A 25,240-nucleotide genomic window follows, 5' to 3' on the forward strand; every position below is an offset into this window, starting at 1 on the left:
AGATGAATAGAAAGAAATGTGACGTTAGCTGTTTAGATTTTCTTTTACAGATTTTGGATTTTTAAGTATGTACGTAATAAGTTTATTAGTAAATATAAGAAAAACCAAGCAAATCATTCATTTCGAGGCATTTAGGTAACCCTTTATACGACAATATTCTTGTTACGTAATCGTATTGTTTACATTCAATAATAAAATTACGTACCATTTTTATTGCGTCAAGGTTCTAACTTCAGTCACGGAGTACGATTTTTTACGAAGATTAAGGACTTTTGATGGCGTATTTTTTTAATGGATCTGTTGGTATTTATTCTATTTGTCCTCATTCAAGTTTTTAGCGCACATTTGTAATCGCACCAATTCTTATCACACCTTATTGATTCCATTTAATGCACTAATCTAACACTCAGTCAAAAGTCTTAGTAATTATTTATGTAATAATAATGTGCCCTACAGACTCACACAGGCACAGACACAAAAGAGCATAGTTAAACACAACAACATAGACGACTATCATACTACATTGTAATAGGATCAAAATTTAAAATGTATTTTTAAATACGTACTTTTTTCTTGTTAACATATAGACGTCTAAAGAGACGTCAAACCAATGGAAATACTGGACTAGAATAGATTTATTTCTAACAAAAATACGTGTCAATAAATGTCATTATGGCTTAATAGTAGTATCACTGAATTGACAAATATTGTGTTTGTTACCTATGGTCCAGTAAGTAGGTACAGTTTATTGAAATCATTGTTGAGTTATGGACAGCCGTGAAGATGAGGGAATACAATAACTTTCAATAAGTACTTATTTACGCCTAAATTTGTTGTAAACTGTGATTGACGCAAATGTGACTTCCATTATTTTTATTCGAAAGGTAACGAACACTTGCTATCCTAATCGTCCTTAACGCATTTAATATTTAGCTACCTACTAGCAGCGCCCCGGGACTTTACTCCCATGGGAATTTTGGAATAAAAAGATAAAAACTACCCTATGGGTTATATTCTACCCGTGTATTTCATAACAATCCGTCCAGTAGATTTGGCGTAAAAGAATTGCAAACATACATCCTCACAAACTTTCGCATTTATAATTAAAGTAGGATTGCCAGCAACATTTTTTACTTATATAACTATTGTATGTATTTTTATCACAGTGTTAACATCAAACGTAATATCCTAGGCGCCCATCTCTTCGGATCCATCATCCATTAAAAATCGGGACCGAACAAGACACGACTCTATTCTCACATTACACTATGAAGCGGATCCTGGACTCCAACGCTTTACGGCAAAGGAGAACGCTCCGATGAAAGAGACATTTACTACGAACGTTTGCCCATACTACGTCGTCTTGTACGTCAATTAGTCCGGATGTTATATCTTGGACTCCGGACATCGCGCGAGGAAGTCAAGTCACCTCTATAACTTAATGTCCAAAATCTTATTACTCATATTTTCCTTACATCTTTTACTTTTGTTTTGTATAATTACTTCTTCTGTATCAATTCTATCGTAACAAAACCGGATTAGACCATAAGACTCTAAACCTCTAAATAAAACTATATTTTAATTATTATTTTGCAGTTTTTGTTCAGATACAAGAACGTAGTATAGTTTAATATTTTCCAGTCTTGTAGAAATTTCTTAAAAGTATTATATTAGTTGTTCAAATATTATAATAAACGACGAAACGTGTAAAACATTATAACCAGCTATGCTTTTTCTTTAGGTAGATGCACAATATATCCGAAAAGTAATTCAATAAGAAAACACAAAGATATTACTCAGTAATTGTTTACCTCGTCATTACTTGACACTAGCTGCAAAAGGCTATAGGAATGGCAGTACAATAACCGATATCCTGCATGGTACTTGTACGTTCGCTTGAAAATCAATTCTCATATTTAAACACCGCGCCAATATCATCCTCAAACACTCCTAAACTTACATCCACGCCGAGCGGTGTCTCACTCAAACATAAGACTATTTTAGTCTCAGTTTGTTTTAGCCGTTTGTTTATCAAATTATTAAATAAAATGACGAATATCGTGATTCTTCTCCTACTGGTCGCAGCAGCTTGCCAAGGTAAGCCACAAAATGTCATTTATTTGCACGCATTTGAATATGTTTTGCAAACTTGACTATGACTTGCACGGGGATACTTATTTACTAATCTTCATCAGGACTACATATGAAATTAATATCTAATTAATTGTAACTAGCAAAACCGACATTTGTTCTATTACATAAGCAAATTGGTCTAGTATACCTATACAAAACTAATCTTGAACTTTCACATAGGGGTATGAAGCATATAGCTACCTATACCTATCATCCACTGTGGGAAATTCACGTGCGCGATTCCCGGTGAAAACTTTGTATTTAATCTAGCAATAAACATCATCCCAATTCCAACTATTATTATAAATGCGAAAGTTTGTTTTTTTATTACCTCTTCATACATTATCTACTGGACCAATTGTTATGAAATTTGGTACACGGATAGAAAATAAACTGGAATAAGACACTTTTTATCTCGAAATTCCCACGGGACCGAAGCCCCGGGACGCATCTAGTTGATAATAAAACTAAATTATTATATATTGAACTAAATAAATAAATCACATCATATTTCTTTAAATACTTCTTACAAATCGAGTGGAGATTAGTAAGTATTAACTAGATTATTAACAAGAAGAGTTTACTCTTCTCGTTTTTGGCCTAAAGTGTAAAATAAATACTTTGTAAACTCCTCTGCTGTCCATGGTCGTAGCTCCGTTAGAGGAGATCGTTGTGTAGATTTGAGTTAATTATTACGTGACATTTAAAATATCATCGTGTGCGTAAGAAAGAACGTCTTTTATAGGTGCTTTAGATCAGTTGAACTGGTTTACTAAACTTCTTTTTAATTATGGATAATAAATAATACAGTTTATTATATCATCGGACCATGGCAAGCACCGGAAGCAAGTGGAAAATATAATGACTTTACATGAGATTTATTGGTATACAAACATCATTATAGTCACTCAAACCTAGGTCTTACGACCAGAGTCATTCCTTATTTTGCCGTTGTCTATACAAACATACAGACAGATATAAAAGGTCGTATCCGCATTGAAGTTAACGTATATTAGAGTTATATTTATATCGGAAATAATGGTCTAGGTGACATCGCTTTTGTAACAATATCTACTTATAATATGCTATGTCAAGGTCTCCGCACATTGTATGGCATATTTAGTTCTACAAGGTTGATATACACTGAAGTTTGGTCGATATCACGAAACAGACGTCTTACCCTATGCGAAAAGCTAAAAATAACATTATATCACATTATCAGCTATTGGTGTTCTATGAAAAATCGGAGGAAAAGGAAAGAAATCGGTCAAGAATTCATTGACATGAATATATCGTCAGCATTATTCAGTAAATACGAAATGCAAAGAATCTTTTACTCAGTTGTTTCTTAAACGTTATCGGTAATGTTGTTTGTATATATCCATACTGTACTAATATTATAAATTCAAAAGTCTGTTTGTCTGCTTTCACGGCTAAACTGGTGGAACGATTTTTATGAAACTTGGTATGCGTGTAGTTAAAGATAACCGTTCATACATCGGCTACTTCTTTTTTTAAGAATCAAGCAATTATATAAAAATCATGTTTGTTCCGCGGGCGAATCCTCGGGCAAAAGTATAGTATAGTTTAAAAAAAAATGAGCGAACTTCATAATAAAATACAGAATAGGTTGATGTGTTGTTCACTGTACCTTTAAACGCTTTATTTTGACAATATTTACGCATAACATGACGATTAGTTGAGCAAAAAGGCGTGAACACATAAAGAAAAAATAGGTACCTAGGTATGTATCTAATTATATTTGACTAACTGCTATTTCCCACTTCGTCCGTGCGGAAATTACTATGGTTGATTGGTGAAAAGAAAATTTGTCCCACCCAACCATACATTTAAAGAGATTTTTCCTGGAAAAAACTTTAGATTGGTTTCGTCGATATTGCCTGATGCGTACAAGCAAAAAAGAACACGTTACAAAAAAATATGCTGTCTTTGACCTAAATATAACCTACCTAACAAAGTTTTTCTTCAGTGACTATCGTATATATACCTACCTACTTATTTAATTTCCTTCAAAAATAATTTCTTGGTTTTGCCCATGTTTAACAAAAACATGGAAAATACTTAACACGTTCATCGATATTTTATTTTACTTTCAAATTTATTTTATTGGAAAATACCTGTACTTAGGTACATTTTTATGCGGGGTAAAACCAGGACGGCATATATCCATTAATTTATAGTTATTTTGTAGTTGTTTACATAGTCTTTTAGCAAATTAATGAAGACTAATAGGTATATAGCCCACGTACAATGTTTTTAATTGGCCTGCAAGTGTTTTGTTGCCCTTTGATAGCGCTAAACTTAGTATAAAAGTAATGTACCTCAACTCAACATGTAAGAATCATTTCAGTCATACTTATAAATACGATCTTAATGTTGGATAAAGATAGTAACTAGGTATATCAATTATCGAAATTTATTATGAAACACTAGCTGCGCCTCGAGGCTTCGCTCCCGTGGGAATTTCGGGATAAAAGTACCTTAGGTATTATTCCAGGTTATATTCTACCCGCGTACCAAATTTTTTAACAATCCAATCAATGAAAGATTAACAAACATACATACACACCTCATAGTATAGTATAGTATAGTATAATAGAATGTTATACTTGTATAGGTATATATTAGAACATATGGACATCATTTCATGATAATTAAGGTGTGAATTGCTTTCACCACATGAGAAAGAGCTTGAACTTTGCATGAAAAGGTATTTTTACCACTAGATTTACCATAAAATACTTAAATAACTAATCTAAATAACAATCGTATTCCGTACATGACATCTTTTTCTTTCTCATCTGAGCTTGATCCTGGTCAGATTCGCACCTATAACGCCCAGGACCCGGTAAAAATACACCCTAGTATTTTGACGATTCGACTGTAGTTTTTGCCGGCCACCTTTCTGACATTAACCCATTTTGGGTTCTATGACCATTCTGTTCTAAATACCTACATTAGACAAAGTTAGTATAGAACGTATTCTAAAAATTATATGTAGATATAAATCGATTAAAATCGCATTGTTAGTAATTGATCGTAACAAATCGATGTACCTAATCGTTAAATTTTCGCGTAATTGTTCGTAAATGTTAACTCTTTCTATTGTATAAACAACAAACGTATTGCGTCAAAAATATATTTTTTCGTTATACAATTGAAACTCATGAGTGTTAAATCACACACATCACAGGGACGTGGGTATGTTTTTACATTTGAGGAACTTTAAAATATATCTTTGTGATGATGACTTTTATCATTAAACCTAGTCTATTTCATACATCATTGAACAACGGATTTGTTTCTACTTTATCTTCCACTCTAACTCATATCACGTAGGCTTGGGTTTATCACTTAGGGTTTATCCCTTATTATAAGTTACACTATTTAGGGTTCTTGTATGTCATCCCGCCTGCACACTGAAGGGTTTGTTTGCCGCCACAGATAGATAGTGGTGTTTCGGTCGCGATGTATGTGGTCCTTACAAATTTAGTTGAGTCGACAAGCTAAGAAGATGAAGGAAGACTTTATTACAAATATGCAACAAATGGCAAAATCTTTATAAACATAATTATTGATATAATCTATACATAAACGATGAGAATATGGATGGTTTGTTTTGATTTGCACATAAATGTGGTTGTCCAAACCAAAAGGGACCTTATGGCGCCCGGCACTTACGCCATTATTGCCGATGTTTTGTATTCGAATAACGGCAATAAAGACCTTAGTGCCAGCCGCCATAAGGCCTCTTTTGATTTGGTAGACCGCAAATGTTATAATTTAATTCTTTTTTTTTAGGATTCCCAACTGACTCCGATTCAAATCTGGCTAATTTGGCAGCTCGAGGGGATTGGGACGCTGTACATAGACTGTATGTATATTTTTTAGGTCTGACATTTAATATTTACTTAAAATTTAAACAATATAACCAAAGGGTAGGACCCTTTGGTCTATTTTCATTACTGTATTTATAACTAGCTTTAGATTTATAGCTAGCAGTAAAAGAAATGTTATTTTGTACAAATAAGATTGAATTTTATTTTATTTGTGCACATTGTGCACACCTTCAAAATTCGTCCTCGTCCTGTTATTCATAACTTTAAGCTAAAGTATATTTTGTTTCTTTCTATCAATGTCAAATATTTTAAAGACAAAACATACTTCAGCTTAAGTATGCTTTAACTTTTTTATGAATTTAAATATTGTATTTATTTACCCAAATAAATAAGTTTTCTCGTTTTGTTATATAATTTCAGTATCAGCGAAAGATTTGGCAGACAAGACATATGGGCGGTAAGTGTGTAATGTTTTAAAATTATTTTTTTCCGAAAAAGCAATACGGGAACAAGTCACAAGCAGATAATAAACTAGTCATGCAAAATTATACTTGAAGACAGGATTAAATCATGCTAATAATGTTCGTATTACCATAGATAATATCAACATGTGTGCAAATCACTCGTTGACCTATGAATCACACTCACTAGGTACCTAATGTTTACATCTCAAAAACTAACCAACTTACAAAAACGAATAGAAGATTATACAATTATAAATCAAATATTCAAATTGTTCTTTCACATCAAACTGGCGGAAAAGTTCTGATGTACATTCGACAGCACGTCAACCTATCAAAATTCATTGCATATTCGCTGTTACCGCGGCATAGGAGGGCATTGCATGTTCCGAACGCAACCATGAGAACGGAGATGAGATAGAATGATCAATTTATTGCTGGAGAACTCCTTCAGCGGACTGTAGAAAAAAAATATAGTAATAAATTTAATGATGTGTCTAGAATAAAATTAATTGAAAAAATACATAGGTAATTACTATGTTTTTATGACAATGACAACACAATGTTTCTGTTGTCAATATGCACATTTCGAAAACCGTCACCGTCTCCTACTTCATACTTAACATATAGGTAGCAATAGATACTTAAACAATAACGTCATTGTGATGTGCAATTTATACTAATATGTACAATACTTGTTGAAGTAGAAGTAATAAGTCCTTTAGAAAGAAACTTCAACTGGTTAAACTACTAAATTGGACTACTGGGAACAGCCGGTAATTTCTGGATTAATTTTTAGATTTTTTAAATCTTTGAACATGTATTTTTCCAGCCTTCATCGGCATCAGCTGCCGTGGGTAGTGTGAAGAGCCTAAAGCCAGTACAAGGAGGAGAAGTCTATGGTGAAGCAGAATATACCTTCCACTCGTCATCCAACGTCAACGGGAAGACCATGGAGACCAGTGGAGGACACAAGATCATCAACAACAACGGCAGAATCGAGGAGTTTGACTTCCAACCGAAATTTTAGCGAGTTTCATGGATTAAGGATCTTTGAGTTTTCAATACGCTAAATTTATGTTTTGATTAGAAATATAAATATTACTTTGAAACTTCGCTGAGAATACTATCAAACTAATTTATATGAACATTGCGAATTTTATACAAAAAATTTGTTACAAATTCGTTGTTTAACAGTATTATATTTATTTTTATTCATGAAATAAACTCAAATATATTTCTCAATATTATTATGTTGTATTTTACATATTTCCCTATGCTGATGCATATTGAAAACTCGAATATCCTGAAACTATTTTGAATTTTACATATCATTGTTAGATGTTACTTGGTTTTCGTTATGCCTCCTCCACACTGTCATCGAACAGTTTGCCAAACTGCTGGTTTTTCATTGCGGTAAATAAAAGCACTCATACTAACTACGCAATGTTCACGCATTCGCGTCAGCATGTGTCTATTGTTCGGCGACAGTGTGGAGCTGGCATTAAAATAATTACAACAAATCACGTAACAATATTTTTTTATTACGAATCCGATGTGAGACAGATATTATAATCGCCTGATTTTATTTGTACAGCAATAACACCCAAGAAAGCAAACATCGTAACTTATAGTAACATGATCTTATACACCGAAAAAGGTAGGTACTTCTTACGAACCCTTTAGGATATTCCACGGTCTTAGAAATATAATAGAAATATAGTTTTGCATACATATGTAGATATCAAATTAGGCAGGTATATCAAGTAGGTATACTTATAAAAAAAGGTCATCAACTCAGCATGTGCCGGTCGGCCTATTTTGTATAAGGTTTATTTTCAGTGATACCAAATAAGATCGCAACACTCTTCCTATGGTGCATGTTTCTGTGAATTTAACTGAACTTAAGTAACATACTATGATTTACCTATAATAATATCATTCATATATCTTAAGAATGAGACTATTATATCTGTTGTTGTTCTTATGACAATGCTTTTTGTTAATTCCTCTGACGATAATATTTCCTACGATTATTTTTTTCAAAAAGGCGAATCTAACAAAAAGAATATCTTTCTTACTGTTTATTAATTTATGTAGGTCTCATATTGAACTTGTGTTATTTTGTACCAAGACTGTAGATTGTAGACTCTATAGTAATTTCTGTAAGTTTCCGATACCATCAATCCACTTGTTCAAATATGCGCCTTTCAGCAAATAAAAGCAATTATTACTGAAGTGGACGTTACGTTGAGATGTAATCTGAAATCTTTTGTCTCATTAACCGTTTCTCCATTCCATCCTATGCCGCAGAGCATCGACATCGGACCTCAGAGTTCGCCATCCTACTGTCTCTTCGGCAACTTTAGTAATCAGACCATTGGCACGCATATCCTCCTTGACAACAGCACTTTTTGGGTTGGCCCCACCTGTTAGACCCAGGCGGGAACGGCATCACCAGGCATTTGTTTCCTGCTTAACTTGTCGATTTACACACAGGAGTAGAGAATTCTGTGGTTTACGCAAAAAGGTGACCATAGGGCAGACGGCACAACTCGAATTTGTGTTCTATGTCATGAACGTGAAGACAACTGCGAATGCGCGAATATAGACCTATGTATGAATAACTACCTACTAGTTCCTGGGAAGCCATGACGTCACAGTATAACCAGTCATCCGGTCATATACCTAACTCACGTTGAGATCCTTATGCGATAAAAACAAGCACGCATTCTACTGCAATTAAGTAGGTAGGTACATGGTTAGTATGGTTACCAAGTTTAATAATAATTGTATGGGCATCTATTGGCCGTTTCATATTTTAGTCCTATTTTCTTAATAGCCATTAGACAGTGATGATTGAACTTGACAAGACGTGGGTACTACCAACATAGCCACTTAATAATTTATTTGATGCACCCTGCGTGCTTGGTTTGGCAATGGGTGCAGAAGTCCATGCGAAGTGGGGATAGGAAGAAAAAGGAAGGATATCTTTTCCCGTGAAAACTTTCTGATGAAAAAGAGAGTTCTAATTTCTGGGTAAAATATGTTCAAGGACACCAAGAAAACTCGTGAAATATAGAAATTATTTTAATAACTAGCTTTTGGCCCCAGCTTCGCCCGGGTTTATTACCCGGCTAATAACTTAATAGAAGCGGTGGTGGTGTAATGGTTAAGACGCCCGCCTGTGGATCGAAAGGTCCCAGGTTCTAATCCTACTCGTGATATAGTAAGTAGTTTTCATAGACCATCACTTGCTTCCGGTGAAGGAAAACATCGTGAGGAAATCTGCACACTGGTTGATTCTTATTAACTTGTGTGTGAAATGGAGAAGGCAATGGCAAACCACTCCATTAATAATGCCAAAAAAGTTGTTATGTGTGTTTCATTCCACGTAATGGCCACGACCCTCAGCCAAGAGGAATACGACTATGAAGAAGAATAACTTATTTTTGACAATATCACGGATTCTAAGCAACGAATCGCGGTGAAATCTTTTTTAAGTTAAACCATCTGCTATACAACTTTGAAAACCATGTATTGATAAAATCATAAAAGGAATATAATAAATATAAATAATAATAACATTTTAACCCAAAAAACGACCATTTTCTCGTAACACAAACCCGTCCACTCATCAATCAGATGTCCACAACAACTCACTTAGTACGTCGGTCTTAATTAAACCGAATACCAAATTTTCCAATTTGACACTTGGAAATTTTGTTACGCCATATTGATTGTATTTTTAAACATATGAAGAACTCATATCAGAGATTTTCAGCTGACATTGATACAGGCCTATTTATATTTTTTGAGGTCGTATATTTCAAAAATTACGCAGTCTAGACAGCAATCACAAATAATCAACCAGTAAAGCAGTGTTTTGTACGTTATCCTAGATAGGAATTAAATTTCCTTCCGACATTTAATAAAAGATCTGTAATATTTTTAATCTGTAAAATTTATGTAATAAAAACACAAACATTAGTAGTATAGTAAGTACTCATTGAGATAAAAATAACATATTACATGCATGCAAATCTTGCAATCTATGACATTGCCCCCGGATCATTATCATTGCAACGCATCTTCAACGACAATTCAATTCACCATCACTGAGCCTTCGCGCATTGTAATAAGGCTGTTAATTAGATTTCGTAACCGCAAAAATGTCCAGTTATTATTGTTTGATAAGAAAGAAGAGGGCATTTATTAGTGTGCTCTATAGGCACGTCTGCACTTTACCTCGGTCTTTCGCAGAAGGTACAAGTGTGGGCCATCGATTGAGGTTGATATTTCAGTGCACTGACAATGAAAAGTTTCATCGTTTTGACTGTGATTTGTTTACATTTGAAATGGAGTTTCGGTGAGTACCTACACGTAACAAAAAAATAATTCCTCTTAAAAATGTAGGAAAACATTTTGTTTTGTTATCTATGTAATTGCTGTTTATTATTATGAAAATTCAAGTAGAATTCAATATTTATGAATAAAAAAAAGTTTTAATTTTAATTACATAATTTAGTACGTAGCTGCCACATCATTTTATTTGTCACTTTATTAGAACGTTTGAAATTCAAATTCAAATTCAAATGGTATTCGAACGTTAGGAAATTAAAGTCAAAATCGTTTTGAATAATGATTGTTTTCTAATTAAAACCATTTAATGGATTATATGGTCATTAATGACTTCAAATATTGATAGTTGGTAATTGGGAATCAAACCGACGACGTGACAAAACTGTAAGGTTGACTTTTTTCATTTTTTTTAACACAAAAACTGGCGACATTGTGTAAAAAAAATTCTCATACATTTCCTAGAACTTTCTAAGATGCTTACAAGCTATAATATTCAATATAATATGAAAATGTTAGTTTTCCTGACTTAAGATATGGTCTTTGCATCTATCGTCGGTATTTAATTTGCAGTTTTCTAGTTTATTTAGGACGTAAATTATTTTGGCAGTTTGGGAAACTGCCAATATAATTTCTACCTCTGAAACATCTTCATTCGAAAGCACGCAAAATTTTTGGTTTTTAAAATCTATATAAGCCTGACTTAAAATAATCGGTGAATTCAGTTCTGATTGACATAATTAGGTTAGGTAAGAACATAATAATAAAAAGTAACTTGAGATATTAAAAAAAAAATGCGGCGAAACGTGCTTTCGATGTAGAGTATTTCTGTGAACTGTGGACACCCCCTGAACCCTAAAATTAACTACTACATTAGTTTTTATATCAACGATCTTTTTTTAAAAGGCTAAAATTGTTTAGTAAGGTTTGGTGGAATCATAATCAAAAAGTTGTAATAAAACAATAATATTGATTGTTCATCTATACATGTGATTGATTTATATCGAACCATGCTTTTAAGGTCAGTCTATTGTATTCATTTTGACAATGCTTGCTACAACACGGCTAAAATATTTGAGTAACTAATCATCGAGGTATAATATTCTAGTACTTATTTATTTATTTAACTTTATAAACACACTAGATGTTGCCCGAGGCTTCGCTCCCCTGGGAATTTTGAGATAAAATAGCCTTTCTAATGGTGAAAGAATTTTTGAAATCGGTTCGGTAGTTTCGGAAATTACCCGCCTCAAACATACAAACTCACAAATACTTACTTACCTCTTTATAATAATAGTATAGATAAATATGGAAAGCCGGAATTAAGCCTGATACATTTTCTACCAGTCAATCAATGTAATTAATAAATATTTTTTTATTTGTTTAAGATGCAATTCTACGCATTATGTTTAAAATTTAAAAATTGTTGGATTTTTTTATCAACCAATTTTTTTTGGTATATAATTATATCACTCGGAATATTTATAACTATTACTGTTATAACTGTCTTTACACAGTCAACAGTCAGTCTTTATTTAACCTCTATATGTCGTCGTCGCGGTACCTGATAGCGCCGAATTTGCGGTGACTTGGATTACTTGATCTGATGCCGACTGTACAATTTAATTAAATTTAACAAATCCTTTTTGGGGTTACATAGGTACTTGATATTTTGATATAAAGTACCTATGATCGATGTATCTATTGTTTAAATCTCTCACTCTCTTGAAAGAAATTTTCATGTAGATTATTCTGATAAACCCATAGACGTAGAAGAAAACACCTTAAAGTTTCCCTTGTTATACATTCCTAAAGGAAATAATCAATCAGTTTCTATGCCTTTCTAATCAAATCATACTACCATAAATAAAGTTAGTTAATTTGACACGCCCGTTAATAACACATGTGTTTCTGCAACAAACCGTGTTATAAAAATGTTTGTTTTTTATAACAATTTCGAATCCCGGCTATTCACGGTTCGCAAAGCATCTCGCCAAACTGTCGCAGTTTCAACGTACAGTCAATAACACATCAACCTATCCAAATTCATTGCAAACTCGCTATTACCACGGTATAGATAGATGTTCATGCAGGGTAACTTGATGTGCTGTTGACTGTACATTGCTATTTGTCCTTGCGGTAAATAAAGCTCAACATAGCCGATTTTGATTCAGTTTTCATTGTAATTTAGACAATTTACAAAACAGCCTGTTATTATAAGATGCAAAGCCAAGCCATCGCTATATACTAAGTAGGTACAGTTAGTAAATTTCTTGACTAGATTTTCAAGGTCATTTAATCATTTACCTAACAAGAGACAATTAAATTACTTCATTTGTGGTAATTTAAATGGCCATCGTGAAATTGAATATCAATGTAAGGCGGAACGTCTCTATCCCATCTCAATTGAGAACTGAGTTTTGGTTGACTACCTACTTGTGGTTAGAAAGAAAGAACAAAACAACATGTGGACAATTGGTATTAAAAGAAAAAGCTAATCTACATGGCCGTATCGTAATATTAAATGGATAACACTCAATGGCCCAGAATAAGCACGAAATATATCGTAGGTCCGATGGAATGGAAATAAATGCTAATAAATTTCTTCAAAACATTTACGATGTTTATTTATTCATCGAAATGTTAGATAGATTAGACAAGCCGCCATTTTGTCCAGGCAATCATGAGGTAAAGAAAAACCTGTCTATTGACTAATAAACTCGTTATTTATATCCAAAAGAAATTAAAATCACAATAGGAATTAATATTTGAAAGTTCTAAATTGCCGCAAATTGACATGTCGTAAAATATTATAATAACAGTTAACAGTTCAACACTATTATAATTATTTATTTATTATCTTTTCTAAGATAACATTTTCAAACTTATGATTTATAAAATATTAAGAAATTACATGTATTTTTTACAAAGTTTATAATCATAAATAATAGAATAGAATAGAAGAATAGAAGTAAGGATCTCGGAGATGCCCTGAAACCTCAGTCAAAAAGGATTTTGCCTCAGGACCCATCGTCTCAACAGCAAAGGGCACAAAAATGTAGCTCGACTCCAAGTCACCATATTTCTACTTATGATTTTATTGTGCCATATTTGGATGATGGTTCTTTTATTTTACTTAAAAAGTTTGTGTTATCATAAGTCATGTTTCTGTGGACGACTTACTTATAAAGATATTTTTTCCTAGCCTGAGCTGAAATAATACTTCCATGTCTCTGACCTGCAATTTCTCATTTCCAAAGTTCCCAAGCTTTAGATTGCAATGTCCGTTTTTGTATTCATCAAGCACTTGATTTTATCTGATCGACATAACACATCCGCTGTTTTAATTTGATCTCATTTATATTGTTGATAAAAAATTACTCTAAATTAATTGAAATAATGTTAGTAAAAATTAAATTTTAGTATAACATCTCAACACTGCCCTCATAGCACAAATGTTGTTCTGTCTCTCTCATATGAGCAGAAACTTGATTAAAATCGATTCAGTTGTTTGGCTTTTGTGATGCCACGGACAAATATATAGATAGACACGTTAAACTTATAACTCCTTCTGTCGTCGGAGGTTAATTAAAAATTAACAATTATTATTATCATCTTCGACAACGTCTAATTAAAAAAATTGGCTAAAGATGTAAGTCGCAATAAGCCACGTCGATCGTGAACTCCTTTGTTCATTGGTCGCCTCAGCTGTAGTTAAGTCAACTAGGACAGGTTATTATGTAGTTCTTAGTCACCAAATGTGTGCTAGAATAATAAAACGCTTTCAGTACAAGTTGCAAGGCTTTCGAGGACACACCGTCGCACGTTTCAGGTGAAATTAAGAATTTTATATCCTAATAAAAATATATTGTTCACGCCTCTTTACCGATAGAAATTTAATTTCCATTTTCGATATCCCGTTACAGTTTGATAGTAACCTGTAATATAATTTTAATTTTCATCTCGCTACTATAATATTAATATTTGTATTTGGGTTGATATTCATTTGTTTGCCATGCCAACTAATGATCTTAAAATCATTACATAGGTACCTTCCTGCTCGAAATCTAGTCTTCAATTAATCTTCTAGACAGGTATAGAAAAAAGCGTCGCCGCTTACTTAGGTTGCTTAAAACATATTTATAATGTTATGTTACTGTTATCTGTTACCTTTTGACCGCGACTTCGTTCACTTGAATTTCCCCTACTTCCTTCGAAGTACAGAAAATTTCAAGATGACTTATTTAGTGAAAAAGCAGTTAGTTGTCATTATCTGTTAGTACTTAGCATAAATCACTAGTTTTCTAAATCGGAAAAGTGAAACAAACTTTGCACGGAAATGTAAACAAAATTACGTGTGATTCGTTTTTTTGTGTATACAGAGAATGATTTTCCTTATTGGCTTTTGATTATTATCTTTATATCCTTATTTACATTTTATTCCAAACCTAACCATTGTAAGAAACAATAATGGCATGGGACCAACACTGTTCAAATGAGTTTCTTTCGGCATTTCTTCTCAGCATTGGTCGTTCCGAAATGCCAGTAGTTTGTAGCTTGTGAGAAATAACTATAAATATAAAGATTGACGAGAAAAAGTGCCTGTGAAGGTCTAATTTCTGAATAAATGATTTGATTTGATAACAATCGATAGTAAAAAAAAAAACTATAATACATCGTTCGTTTATTAGTGAAATTCGTTGATAAAACACATTTATTTAAAAAGGCTTCAATATATTAGCGGTCGGTTGGGGTTTATCGACATCGGAACATTGACCACATTAGCTTTCCTTAAATTTATTAAATGCGCATTTTTTATATGTAGGTACTTGAAAATTAATGGATCTCATATTTTTTTTCTACTTTATGTTGTTTTATGAATTGGTTTAATGTAGTTAAGGTAATTTTGGAGGTGGTTAGCACAGGAATAGATTTACATGAAAAGAAATCAAGCTACTGTATCAATTACTAATTACCTTGCATAAAAAAATGAAATCATGATATTCACTAATGAAATGACTCATAATAATATGTGCTAGGTTTTTCCAGCTAATCAAGCAATGATCTCACAACCGTTTTTACTAACATAATGGGTTCTTAATAACTATGACACGGAGCCACTTTAATTTTGTACACTTTAATTAGCAAACATTTTTGAAATTCTGTTGTCGATACTAAAATCCACAAAGTAATGTTTACCATGTCGTTTGTAATGGGAAATCTCCATTATGTGTCAGCGGTAGTCATTTCATTCGACAATTCTTTCCTTTTCTTCCAACCTGTATAAATAAATAAATATATTAGGACAAATCACACAGATTGAGCTAGGCCCAAAGTAAGTTCGAGACTTGTGTTATTGGATACTAGCTCAACGATACAATATTTTATAACAAATACATTAGATAAACATCAAATGTATTTGTTATAGAACACAATCAGAAAAAGATCATAACCCGACCGGGAATCGAACCTGGGACCTCTCGGTTCAGAGGCAAGCACTTTATCACTACACCACCGAGGTCGGCGTATATATTACCTGTAATTTATTTAATTATTTGTAAATAATGAAATAAACCTGCCACGAACGAACAACCGAAGTGAAAATTTCCTTGTAAATAATCTCAAATTCTCAATACAATACGAATTAGTTTATTTCCCTTTTAACAAGATTACAATTGATTTTTGGGTAATTTTACATCGAGTTGTTAATTAGAAATTCATTGATTTTTGACTAAATTAATCTGTAAGTACTAAGTATTCTTCAATTTACTAGCACGGTCGCATTGAGACAATGATGTTAAAAGGAATATTTAAAATTATTCATGTGATATCTAAATTAAGTATTTGATTTAATAAACGACGGAACCCTATTAACAAGCGGTCACGACTTTTTAGAAACCATTGAATAAAAACACAAAGGTTTCCTTATGCAATTATAAAAAAGAAAACAAACGATTGAATCAGATTTTTGACGGATTTATGAACGATTCATAACACTTTTTTTTATACTGCACAACCAAATTAGTATGCCTTCAATAAACAATGATTGATTGTTTGTTTTGACAAGTTATCGGGTAGGTAGTATGCTGTTAGGTGCGGGTTGTTATAAAGAAAAAAATTAACTTGTATAAAATAGTACATACCACTCAATTAAAAATTTTGTTTACGTCCACTTTTGAAACATCAATCTGGGTTCCATATCCAAAAAGTGGCAAGTCTCTAGCCACTTTTTCATACACAACTCCTGTCGCAAGAAAAACTTGTTCATCTAACTGTCCGTCTAGCACCTAATACCATTGCATCTCAGGCTGGAATTATAAAATAGGTAGTCTATTAAAAAAGAACCAAGTTATGTCATGTAGAAAAAGAAAGAGAGTCAGCTTTTTCTTTCTCTTGTTTTTCTCTACTTCAATTATTCTAAAGTTACCTATTTTCATCAATTTTCTCATCTCCTTTACAGGAACGCCAGTAGGAGTATCCAGTTTCGCTTACCAGGACTCATCAGGGAATAGGTACGGTGGCACTTATCACACACCCGGTGCTCAATTAGATCAGTTCTTCGAACCAAAGGACCTCCAGTTTCAGACACCCTACCAACAGAACTCTTATCAAGCCCAAGGGAATTTCTTCCCTGATTATTTTAGGAATCTACAATTTCTCATACAAGAGTAAGACTTAGAATTGTACGGAACTAGCTTCCGGTGGAGGTCTGTCTTTCCCTGTTTCTCTTTCTCACATCGAGTTGAACATGCGGTCAATCGACCCGTGTAAGGTGGTGGTTACCATGACCTAGCTTCTTCGTTCTTGCATCTTTATTAGACTAAAAATAAAACAATAAAATAATATACAGCGCATGATCACGCTACTATGAAACATAAAACACGTTGAAAGTTATTACGTCCACACGTTCTCTCTTTTTTTTACTCGATGCGTACATGATATGCGAAAAAGAGACAGCATGTGGACGTTAGTAACGCGCTGCGTGTTTATATGTTTCGTGGTAGGCCTTCAGTTGATTTGAATGGGGCTACTAAACCATTGGAGAAAACAAAAGCAAACATTAATATTGCCCTGGATGTCGTTGTGTTACATTCCATACAATGGCTATGACCCTCAGACATTGAGGATACGAATATAAGTTGAAGTCTAGTTCCATTGATACATTTTACTACTCGTAAATTGTAAACTATATATAAGAATTGTAGATTGGATCTACCTGAAGTTTCAATACTTGTATTCAAAGCGTTTTGTAACTTTTCTAGCATAACAGAAACAAGAGAGTTTTCCCGCTCAGGGGAGCGTCGTTCAAATTTGACTCCTCTGCACCCCCTAAGAGCTATAAAACCGTTTCTGAAGCCTCTACCGCCCCTTCGACCTCTCCGCCTCTTCCGCCCACGACACGCCAAAAGCGGGTCAGGGTAGGTCTGCACCACAGATTGCGAATAAACATATATTCCAACTTCTGTGGTTTGTTAGCCGTAGGTATTGTTGAAATTGGGTCTGATCAGGGACCAGAGATGAGTTTACCCTGGACAAAAAAATGTTGTATCATGTTTACGTCGCATGTGTCAACCCATCTCAGTAAGGAACAGATTTCTAAATTCGATTTGGTGTGTTGCGTGGAGTTTTATATACATAACCAGTACAGTGTAACATAACCAGAATATTCTATCTTTACAACTCTAACCATCATTTAAACATCCTATATAAAATAGTACTAGCGTACAGTAAGGCCATTCTCTTCTTCCTCAGTGTGATCAGATCAAGATTAGCAGTCCATTGACAAATGCCCCTGAGATGCGCCCCTCCTCCAAGTTTTGTGTGGGTAAAACACAGGTTTTACCTTACCTTCCAGTCAGACGTTTTCTTCCAGTTAGACGTTGCCTTCCAGTCAATCGTTCTCTGTTGAGATGAATCTTTATTTTGCTCTCTCATTAATTTAAATTTTCGTTATTTCTCATTAGTCACATAATTCTCATTAATCACAAAATTTTCGTTAGTCACAAATTTCTCAATGATCACAAATTTCTCATTAATCACAAATTTCTCATTAATCAGAAATTTTACATTCGTTCAAAATTTACATCCCCTTGTGATCAGCAACTTATAAACAAGATAAGACCAAATAGATCGTTTTATTTCTTCTTTTCAAAAAAAAATTACAAAAATCATCGGACGATTATATTATGATTTTTGCTTCTAAAAACCATAATTGCAGCAGCTTCAGCAAGTCATCTCATTATATAACATAACTAAAGGGTTTTCCACGCTATGCATACCAAGACTTACTTCACACTCCTAATCTTAACCTATTCATATCTCTAGTTACAAGTATTTTAAATTTTTGTGAAAGCATAGCTATAAACCTGTCTACCTGCTACATAATTGAAAATTTTAGAACATTTTTTCCTGTTTTCACTAACCTGTATTTCATACTACATTATCGTTAAGGAATAAACATTCTTACTACTTCCGCTAATGGTAAAAAAATCTATTTTCTCTCTATGCTTACATAACTACATCCAATAACGCTTGAGAGTGTGTCTGACATTAACATTGTGTTTCCAGGGCGTTTGAATCAAACTTAGCTAACCAGGCTCTGGCTTTGAAGGCAGCTCAGCAAGCATTCGACCTGACCTCCAGCCAAGCTGGTTACATTCCCTATTTGCCATTCAGGTCCGGTGATTTTGGGAATTTCGGGAATATGTTCAACTCAGCGAATAGTGCCTTCGCTGGCGGTTTCGCCGCGCCAGGGTTCACGCATCAGATAGCAGCCATTAGCCCTCCCAACCCGGTAAGATATTATATTAAAGAAAAAGCCTCTTTGTGCTACCTCACCATTCTTCTCAGAAGCTAATTCCATGAACATGTAAATAAATCAAATTTTACAGTATAGGTCATTAAAATTTTTTGTTCATTATTAGCTTATAACAAATGAATCCTAATTTTGCCAACTCATTAATTTAAATTCTCATTAGTCACAAATTTCTCATTCATCCAAAATGTACATCACTTTGTGAAGTATTCATCAACTTATACACAAGATCAGACCAAATAGATTGAATTTTGTTTCTAAAAACCATAACTGCAGCAACTTTAATTAAATTACATAATGCATGCATAACAATAATGCATTGGCATTTTCCAATGAACGTGATTTATAACAAAGTTGTCACTTTTATCAAAGGAAATACCCATTGCATGAATTATGATTTGATTCAATTGCATTAATATACCTAAATCTATCAAATAGTGTGTCGACTTTATTAAATTACGTCAAATTTGGCGTACATCTTAACACTTATAACGCAACTAAACCTTTGCAGGTATTTAGTCCAGTGAAAGTTATATTTTAATTTTTGTCTTCAATAATATAAAAGAAGCCATTTTACAAGTAAAACGTTTTGTTTACATCAAATAAAATAATTACGAAGTGTCATATCATCTGTCAATGTGGAACTTCGGTGTCTGATATACAATTTATATATATCAATTACAAGACTCAAATAATTTCAGAACAATCCCAACGTGAACGTGTTCGAAAGGTTCAACGAGGGATCAGCTATCCCCGGGGCTAACTTCGTGAGCATGAAGTCTACTGCCTACTCCTCCTCTTCCAACATCAACGGGAAAGAGATCAGCAACCGCGGCTCCGAAACCGTCGTCAACAACAACGGCAAAGTAACTGGATATTCTGTACACAGCTAAACGGATACCGAAATGTCACAATGTAACTAATTTCAATTCTCAGTTTGCATCAGACAGATCTCATAAAAATTGTGATGATAAATAATATCAAACTCGCTCACAATTTAATTGTCCAACAATAAACACGAAACACAACATTTTTCTTATTTTTGCTAACCATAAAATTATTAACAATACTTATAATTAAAATTACCATTAAAAACCAACAACGATGAGTTTTTATAGACCCGTATGAGTGTGTCATAATCTGAACATTTCAAGGTCTGTCCGATATTATCGCTGCGTTTTTGCGACCCAGCATTATGGACACGGGATGAACAAAAACAATGGCATGAGCTATTAGTTTAATTTCGCCAATTTGCCGTCCAACTTCATCTTCGGAGTAGTCTCATAATTCCAAGGGTTACTCCGTTGCTGCACACAGTCTTTTGGAGGCTGGTCAATAGCGCCTATACTCAACTCTCTACACCTTCTGCAATAGAACTCTTTCATACCATCATTACTTATTTTTTTATTAAGTCTGCGATTGTCTACTAAAGGTCGATCATTCCTTCTTACGAAATTATTCTGCGGTCTTACATCAGGAGTCCACCAGTTGATGTTGTTAAAATAAGTTGAAGGTTTCCACTGCATAGGATTAGTGGCCAAATTCGGAACTATATCAAGTTCGTCACGGATGTTACGGTTGACTAACACAGAATCTGGACGTGAGTATGTTCGAGTTTTGAATCTCGAATCTGGGGTTCTTATCCGAGTGGACTCGACAGATTTGTATCCGCCCACGATTGGTACTTCACCACTGTCTTTGTCTTTAGGTGTACCAACGCTGTACGTAAGGACACCATCACCTGCAATATAATTCTTGCTTAGGTTTATGTAACTGATTTGCAGTTTAAATATTTTATGTTAGATCATAATTGTTATCAGAACAAGGTTTAGTAAATCTGGGATTTATGAAAAAATATAAAATAGAATATCAAATACAGTCAAAAGAAAATAAATATATACCAGCTAACCATCAGTAGGAGCGTGCAATCCTCGACGATTATTATTATTATTATTCTTCAGCTTAGTAGACACAACAATAGTATGTTTTACTTCCACGTCCTCGTCTTCCACTTTGGTGGAATTGGTGACTGTGACTTCCTCGTCATTGCCGAAATCCATTTTTGAATAGACTCCATAGCTGGGATCTAAAATAGCTAAAAGTTGACCAAATTATTTTGTTACTTTATTTTCCAAGAAGAGTGATGTTACCTTGAAAATGAAAGGCAAGAAAGATACATTATCTTGTCATCCATTGGTGAGTACAATCAACTGCACATTAAATTATCCTTCATAGAATTCTTGACTGCGGTAATAGCGATGATTATTTTGGGCAACTTTATTGTGCTGTTGTCTGTATATTTACTAATAACTTAAGAGATTGTATATTATACTAAACTGTTCCTAATCCTGTTATTTGAAAATACTAATTAATTAACGGAAAGATGATTAGTTAATCGAGACACCAGTTAATGTGACGTCTGAGATCAGACATTAAAATGTGATAAGAAGTGGAAAATCTTACCGCAAAACAGCAGACAAGGCAGGTACCACATATCAACCAGATAAAGATATCATAAGAATAAGGCACCGTTGCATGTTACCTCTGTTTTATACAAACAACACAAATTACACTAAATGATGTCGCAAAGGAAGCAGCGGCAATTACCAGCGACAATGATATAAGAAACATGCTTAGTTTTATCTTGAATACCATTATGTATTTATCTTGAGATCATCCCATGACAAACAGCAGCGCAGACTCCTCACCTCACGCAAGAAGGGAGCCCAGCGTTTTGCCCAGAGACCTACTTAATTGTGGGTAATATCATAGATATAAGAATAATAATTAATTTTATCGATGGGTAATAAAGTCCGCGAAATAAGTAAAGACCATTGATGGATATCGAAAAATGATATTATATTCTCATGACGTTATAGTTTTCAACACACTAGAAATATTACGTTGTCGTTGCTTTCAACTATGTTGAAAAATATCGTATGACACTCATGTAAGATGGAATCGATGAAATGCCGGTACCATACTATTGACAAACAGTTTGCCAAAATTTGACTGTTTCGACGTACATTGATCGTTTTTACTAGGGGTAAAAATAGCTCACATACAAACTACGCAATGTACGTTAAAACCAATCGATATCTTCCTGTTGCCGATAATGTGGAGCCAGCGACAAACAGTTTTCCAATAAAAAATAAAAGTTTACATACGAACTACACAAACGCAATGTAATTCACAAATTTTTGCAGTTTTTGGGTTCCGTACAAAAAATGAAAAAACGGAACCGAAATATATGTATAACGCCATCTAGGTGCGTATAATGAAACTAAAACGCCATTCAGACAACGCCATCTAAAGTAACCTTAACTGTACTTTTACTTATATTTATTTGTATTAGATTGACACAGATGGCAGGAGCGTTAATATTACTTTAATAGGCATTGTAATTCTAAAGAGGGCGCCACTTGTTTAATTACCTGAACGTGGATATTATCTTTTTGTAAAAATAAAAAATATATTTTATGCTTTTATTTTATTCATCTGTTTCTTCGGTTTATCAAAAGTATAAAACGAAATAAACTATTTTTTTGGCAAAAATGGTCGCCCAACGTGGGGCTCGAACCCACGACCCTGAGATTAAGAGTCTCATGCTCTACCGACTGAGCTAGCCGGGCTGTAGCGACACTATTGAAATCTTTGTTTATAAAACTCTTTGACTACGAAGAATACACTTAATTACTTATTTTTGATAGTGACTATGGTCAAGAGAAACGATTATTTACTTCTGGTACTTTTAGGGGGTTTTCAAAATTAACACCAAAATGCATCAATTTACGTGTTACAAAAGACTTCAATATTTTTCAAATTAAGAATTAATTAACCTGATTAGTGTTCTGACAATTCGGAACACTAATCAGGTACCTCTATTAAATTAGTCTCAGTATTTGTCGTTTATAAATTAATGCGCCTGATGTTGCCGGCTCCACAATATCGCGGAAAATTTCGCCGAACTTTGACGGATTCGGCAGACCAACGAAGTCTTACAAATCGCGAAGAGTAAGTTACCAGTCACCATAGCGGAAAACGGCCAGCCAACATATATTATTATTACATTGCTGGTTTTTTATTGCGCTAAATAAAAGCACTCATACAAACTACGCAATAGTTCTTGCATTAGCGTCGTCGATGCGTCTTATGAAGTCATCTATTCAGCGCGCTGCCGTGTTTTACAGCGGGATGATTTATGGTACGCTTTTTCTGCGCTGTGTTGCGTTAACTTGATGTGTTCTTGATTGTACATACGTCAACGCACGTCAGTGTCAAAACCAATATAAAACAACGGAGGTAGACGGACCTACACTGTGCGTCGTCACAAAGGAGCGCGACTGAGCAATGGAGCATGAGCCTTACATTTTACATTCACCGACTCAGCAAGTTAGAACAAGAACTTCGCTCGACTCAATCAAACTCGCAACGAATGCTCCGAGATAAGAATCCGCACAAAGAACTAACTCTCTAAGCGAGATACGGGTCTGTTTACACGTACATATTGCGAAACACCGTCAAAGAAACTGCCAGGAATATACCCTCCACGATAGGGAGACCATAAAAGATCATAAATGGGGAAATTTTTTTAGGAAATCACGGGACGATTTTTACATATGCTCAATTTGAAACCCTTCGGAACAATCGGTCTATTTTCCCGATAAGTACCTATACTTGTCCATACCGTCTACTTTCACTGTTGGTGTACTTTTCGAAACGGTCTTCAAGACAGGAAACTTTTAAATCCTGACTAATATCATAGCCTTCAAGCTCTGCTCAACCAATCTTTTTACAATGTTGCGTACACGTAGTTTGGAGTACGGAAAAAAACATGGGGCATTTCTTATCCAGGAAAAAAAATGCGGGCGAAGCCACGAGCAAATACTAGTTTCAATTAATCTTTATGTCCTTGTCAAAGTCAAGTAAATAAGACTACAAATGCAACGCCTGAATTTTCATAAGTATGGTACATACTTATAAATGTCAAAAATCAGTTTTGTTGCATTGTCTTGATATTTCTTTCATGAAAATGTATGTGATGTGATATTTGCCTGTCAGTTTCATATTGTTATGTGCGGGTAAGAGAATAAAATCAGTCTTGGTCTAGCATGCCTTTTATTCACAACATGGTGACAGCGGTGGGATACCATAATACTAAAAATCGCAAATGTAGCAAAACCGTTACGTAATTTTCCATGAAAACTGCGGGCCCTACTCAAAGCGGTTCCCAGGAGATGGGCGAATTATATGAGACTGCATTCTATAGCGGCACTCGGTCCTTTCTTGACCCATATAGCGGCATTGTTATATTAGCAAGAAAATCTTTACATTATCGTTTCTCTCCAAACTAAGGCTTATATCTCGTATGTACATATTATATAGTTATATAATACTACACAATTATCCCAACAAACATTTTTTAATTTGAATAAAACTAAAGTTCAATATTTCCTAATTTAAGGTCACTAAAAAAAACTTGCAAAGACATTCGCGCCGAAAATAAAATTTAAATAAAAATAGGATACTCAGGCACAGAAGGTTCTATTAAAAAAAGTAGGGACAAGAAGGGATGCTCCAGCGATACAGCGCTTTCAAATTACAAGATGCGC

At 34.0% G+C, this 25,240-nt stretch overlaps 3 protein-coding genes, 1 long non-coding RNA gene and 1 other non-coding gene across 9 annotated transcripts; 2 read left to right on the forward strand and 3 right to left on the reverse strand.

Moving 5' to 3' along the window:
- Nucleotides 1-1,880: 1,880 nt before the first annotated feature.
- LOC128679652 (uncharacterized) lies at nt 1,881-7,985 on the forward strand. Its single transcript, XM_053762041.2, has 4 exons — nt 1,881-2,097; nt 5,956-6,028; nt 6,414-6,450; nt 7,287-7,985. The coding sequence occupies exons 1-4, from the start codon at nt 2,049-2,051 to the stop codon at nt 7,482-7,484; spliced, it is 357 nt and encodes a 118-aa protein (XP_053618016.1). The 5' UTR covers nt 1,881-2,048; the 3' UTR covers nt 7,485-7,985.
- A 2,681-nt stretch (nt 7,986-10,666) lies between these two features.
- LOC128677963 (uncharacterized protein) lies at nt 10,667-20,656 on the forward strand. 5 transcript variants are annotated; one of them, XM_053759165.1, is made up of 5 exons: nt 10,667-10,823; nt 17,274-17,325; nt 18,076-18,231; nt 19,382-19,607; nt 20,330-20,656. In XM_053759165.1, the coding sequence occupies exons 1-5, from the start codon at nt 10,769-10,771 to the stop codon at nt 20,519-20,521; spliced, it is 681 nt and encodes a 226-aa protein (XP_053615140.1). In that variant the 5' UTR covers nt 10,667-10,768; the 3' UTR covers nt 20,522-20,656. The 5 variants fall into 5 exon arrangements, with proteins under 5 accessions (XP_053615140.1, XP_053615159.1, XP_053615131.1 ...); XM_053759184.1 differs by having other exon boundaries at nt 19,490-19,607; XM_053759156.1 differs by lacking the exon at nt 18,076-18,231 and having other exon boundaries at nt 17,274-17,481.
- Nucleotides 15,955-17,379, reverse strand: LOC128677984 (uncharacterized). The gene is made up of 3 exons (XR_008405591.1): nt 17,241-17,379; nt 16,957-17,121; nt 15,955-16,092 (listed from the first exon to the last, which is right to left on the reverse strand). It is a non-coding gene; the product is annotated as an uncharacterized LOC128677984 (long non-coding RNA).
- On the reverse strand, nt 18,932-22,642 carry LOC128677956 (uncharacterized). Its single transcript, XM_053759143.2, has 3 exons — nt 22,092-22,642; nt 21,538-21,723; nt 18,932-21,369 (listed from the first exon to the last, which is right to left on the reverse strand). The coding sequence occupies exons 1-3, from the start codon at nt 22,120-22,122 to the stop codon at nt 20,861-20,863; spliced, it is 726 nt and encodes a 241-aa protein (XP_053615118.1). The 5' UTR covers nt 22,123-22,642; the 3' UTR covers nt 18,932-20,860.
- Nucleotides 22,643-23,187: 545 nt separating this feature from the next.
- On the reverse strand, nt 23,188-23,260 carry TRNAK-CUU (transfer RNA lysine (anticodon CUU)). Its single transcript has one exon. It is a non-coding gene; the product is annotated as a tRNA-Lys (tRNA).
- Nucleotides 23,261-25,240: the final 1,980 nt, after the last annotated feature.

Source organism: Plodia interpunctella, chromosome 2 (genome assembly GCF_027563975.2).
Source record: "Plodia interpunctella isolate USDA-ARS_2022_Savannah chromosome 2, ilPloInte3.2, whole genome shotgun sequence".
Lineage (NCBI taxonomy): Eukaryota > Metazoa > Arthropoda > Insecta > Lepidoptera > Pyralidae > Plodia > Plodia interpunctella.

Excerpts from the sequence above, each read along its gene's own strand:
- LOC128679652 (XM_053762041.2), top strand. The coding sequence starts at position 2,049 with ATGACGAATATCGTGATTCTTCTCCTACTGGTCGCAGCAGCTTGCCAA. Across the intron at positions 2,098-5,955 it reads GGTCGCAGCAGCTTGCCAAG|GATTCCCAACTGACTCCGAT; the intron begins GTAAGCCACAAA and ends CTTTTTTTTTAG. Across the intron at positions 6,451-7,286 it reads GCAGACAAGACATATGGGCG|CCTTCATCGGCATCAGCTGC; the intron begins GTAAGTGTGTAA and ends GTATTTTTCCAG.
- LOC128677963 (XM_053759156.1), top strand. The coding sequence starts at position 10,769 with ATGAAAAGTTTCATCGTTTTGACTGTGATTTGTTTACATTTGAAATGG. Across the intron at positions 17,482-19,381 it reads CTACAATTTCTCATACAAGA|GGCGTTTGAATCAAACTTAG; the intron begins GTAAGACTTAGA and ends TTGTGTTTCCAG. Across the intron at positions 19,608-20,329 it reads CCATTAGCCCTCCCAACCCG|AACAATCCCAACGTGAACGT; the intron begins GTAAGATATTAT and ends AAATAATTTCAG.
- LOC128677956 (XM_053759143.2), bottom strand. The coding sequence starts at position 22,122 with ATGTGGTACCTGCCTTGTCTGCTGTTTTGCG. Across the intron at positions 21,724-22,091 it reads GCCTTGTCTGCTGTTTTGCG|CTATTTTAGATCCCAGCTAT; the intron begins GTAAGATTTTCC and ends GTCAACTTTTAG. Across the intron at positions 21,370-21,537 it reads ATTGCACGCTCCTACTGATG|GTGATGGTGTCCTTACGTAC; the intron begins GTTAGCTGGTAT and ends ATTATATTGCAG.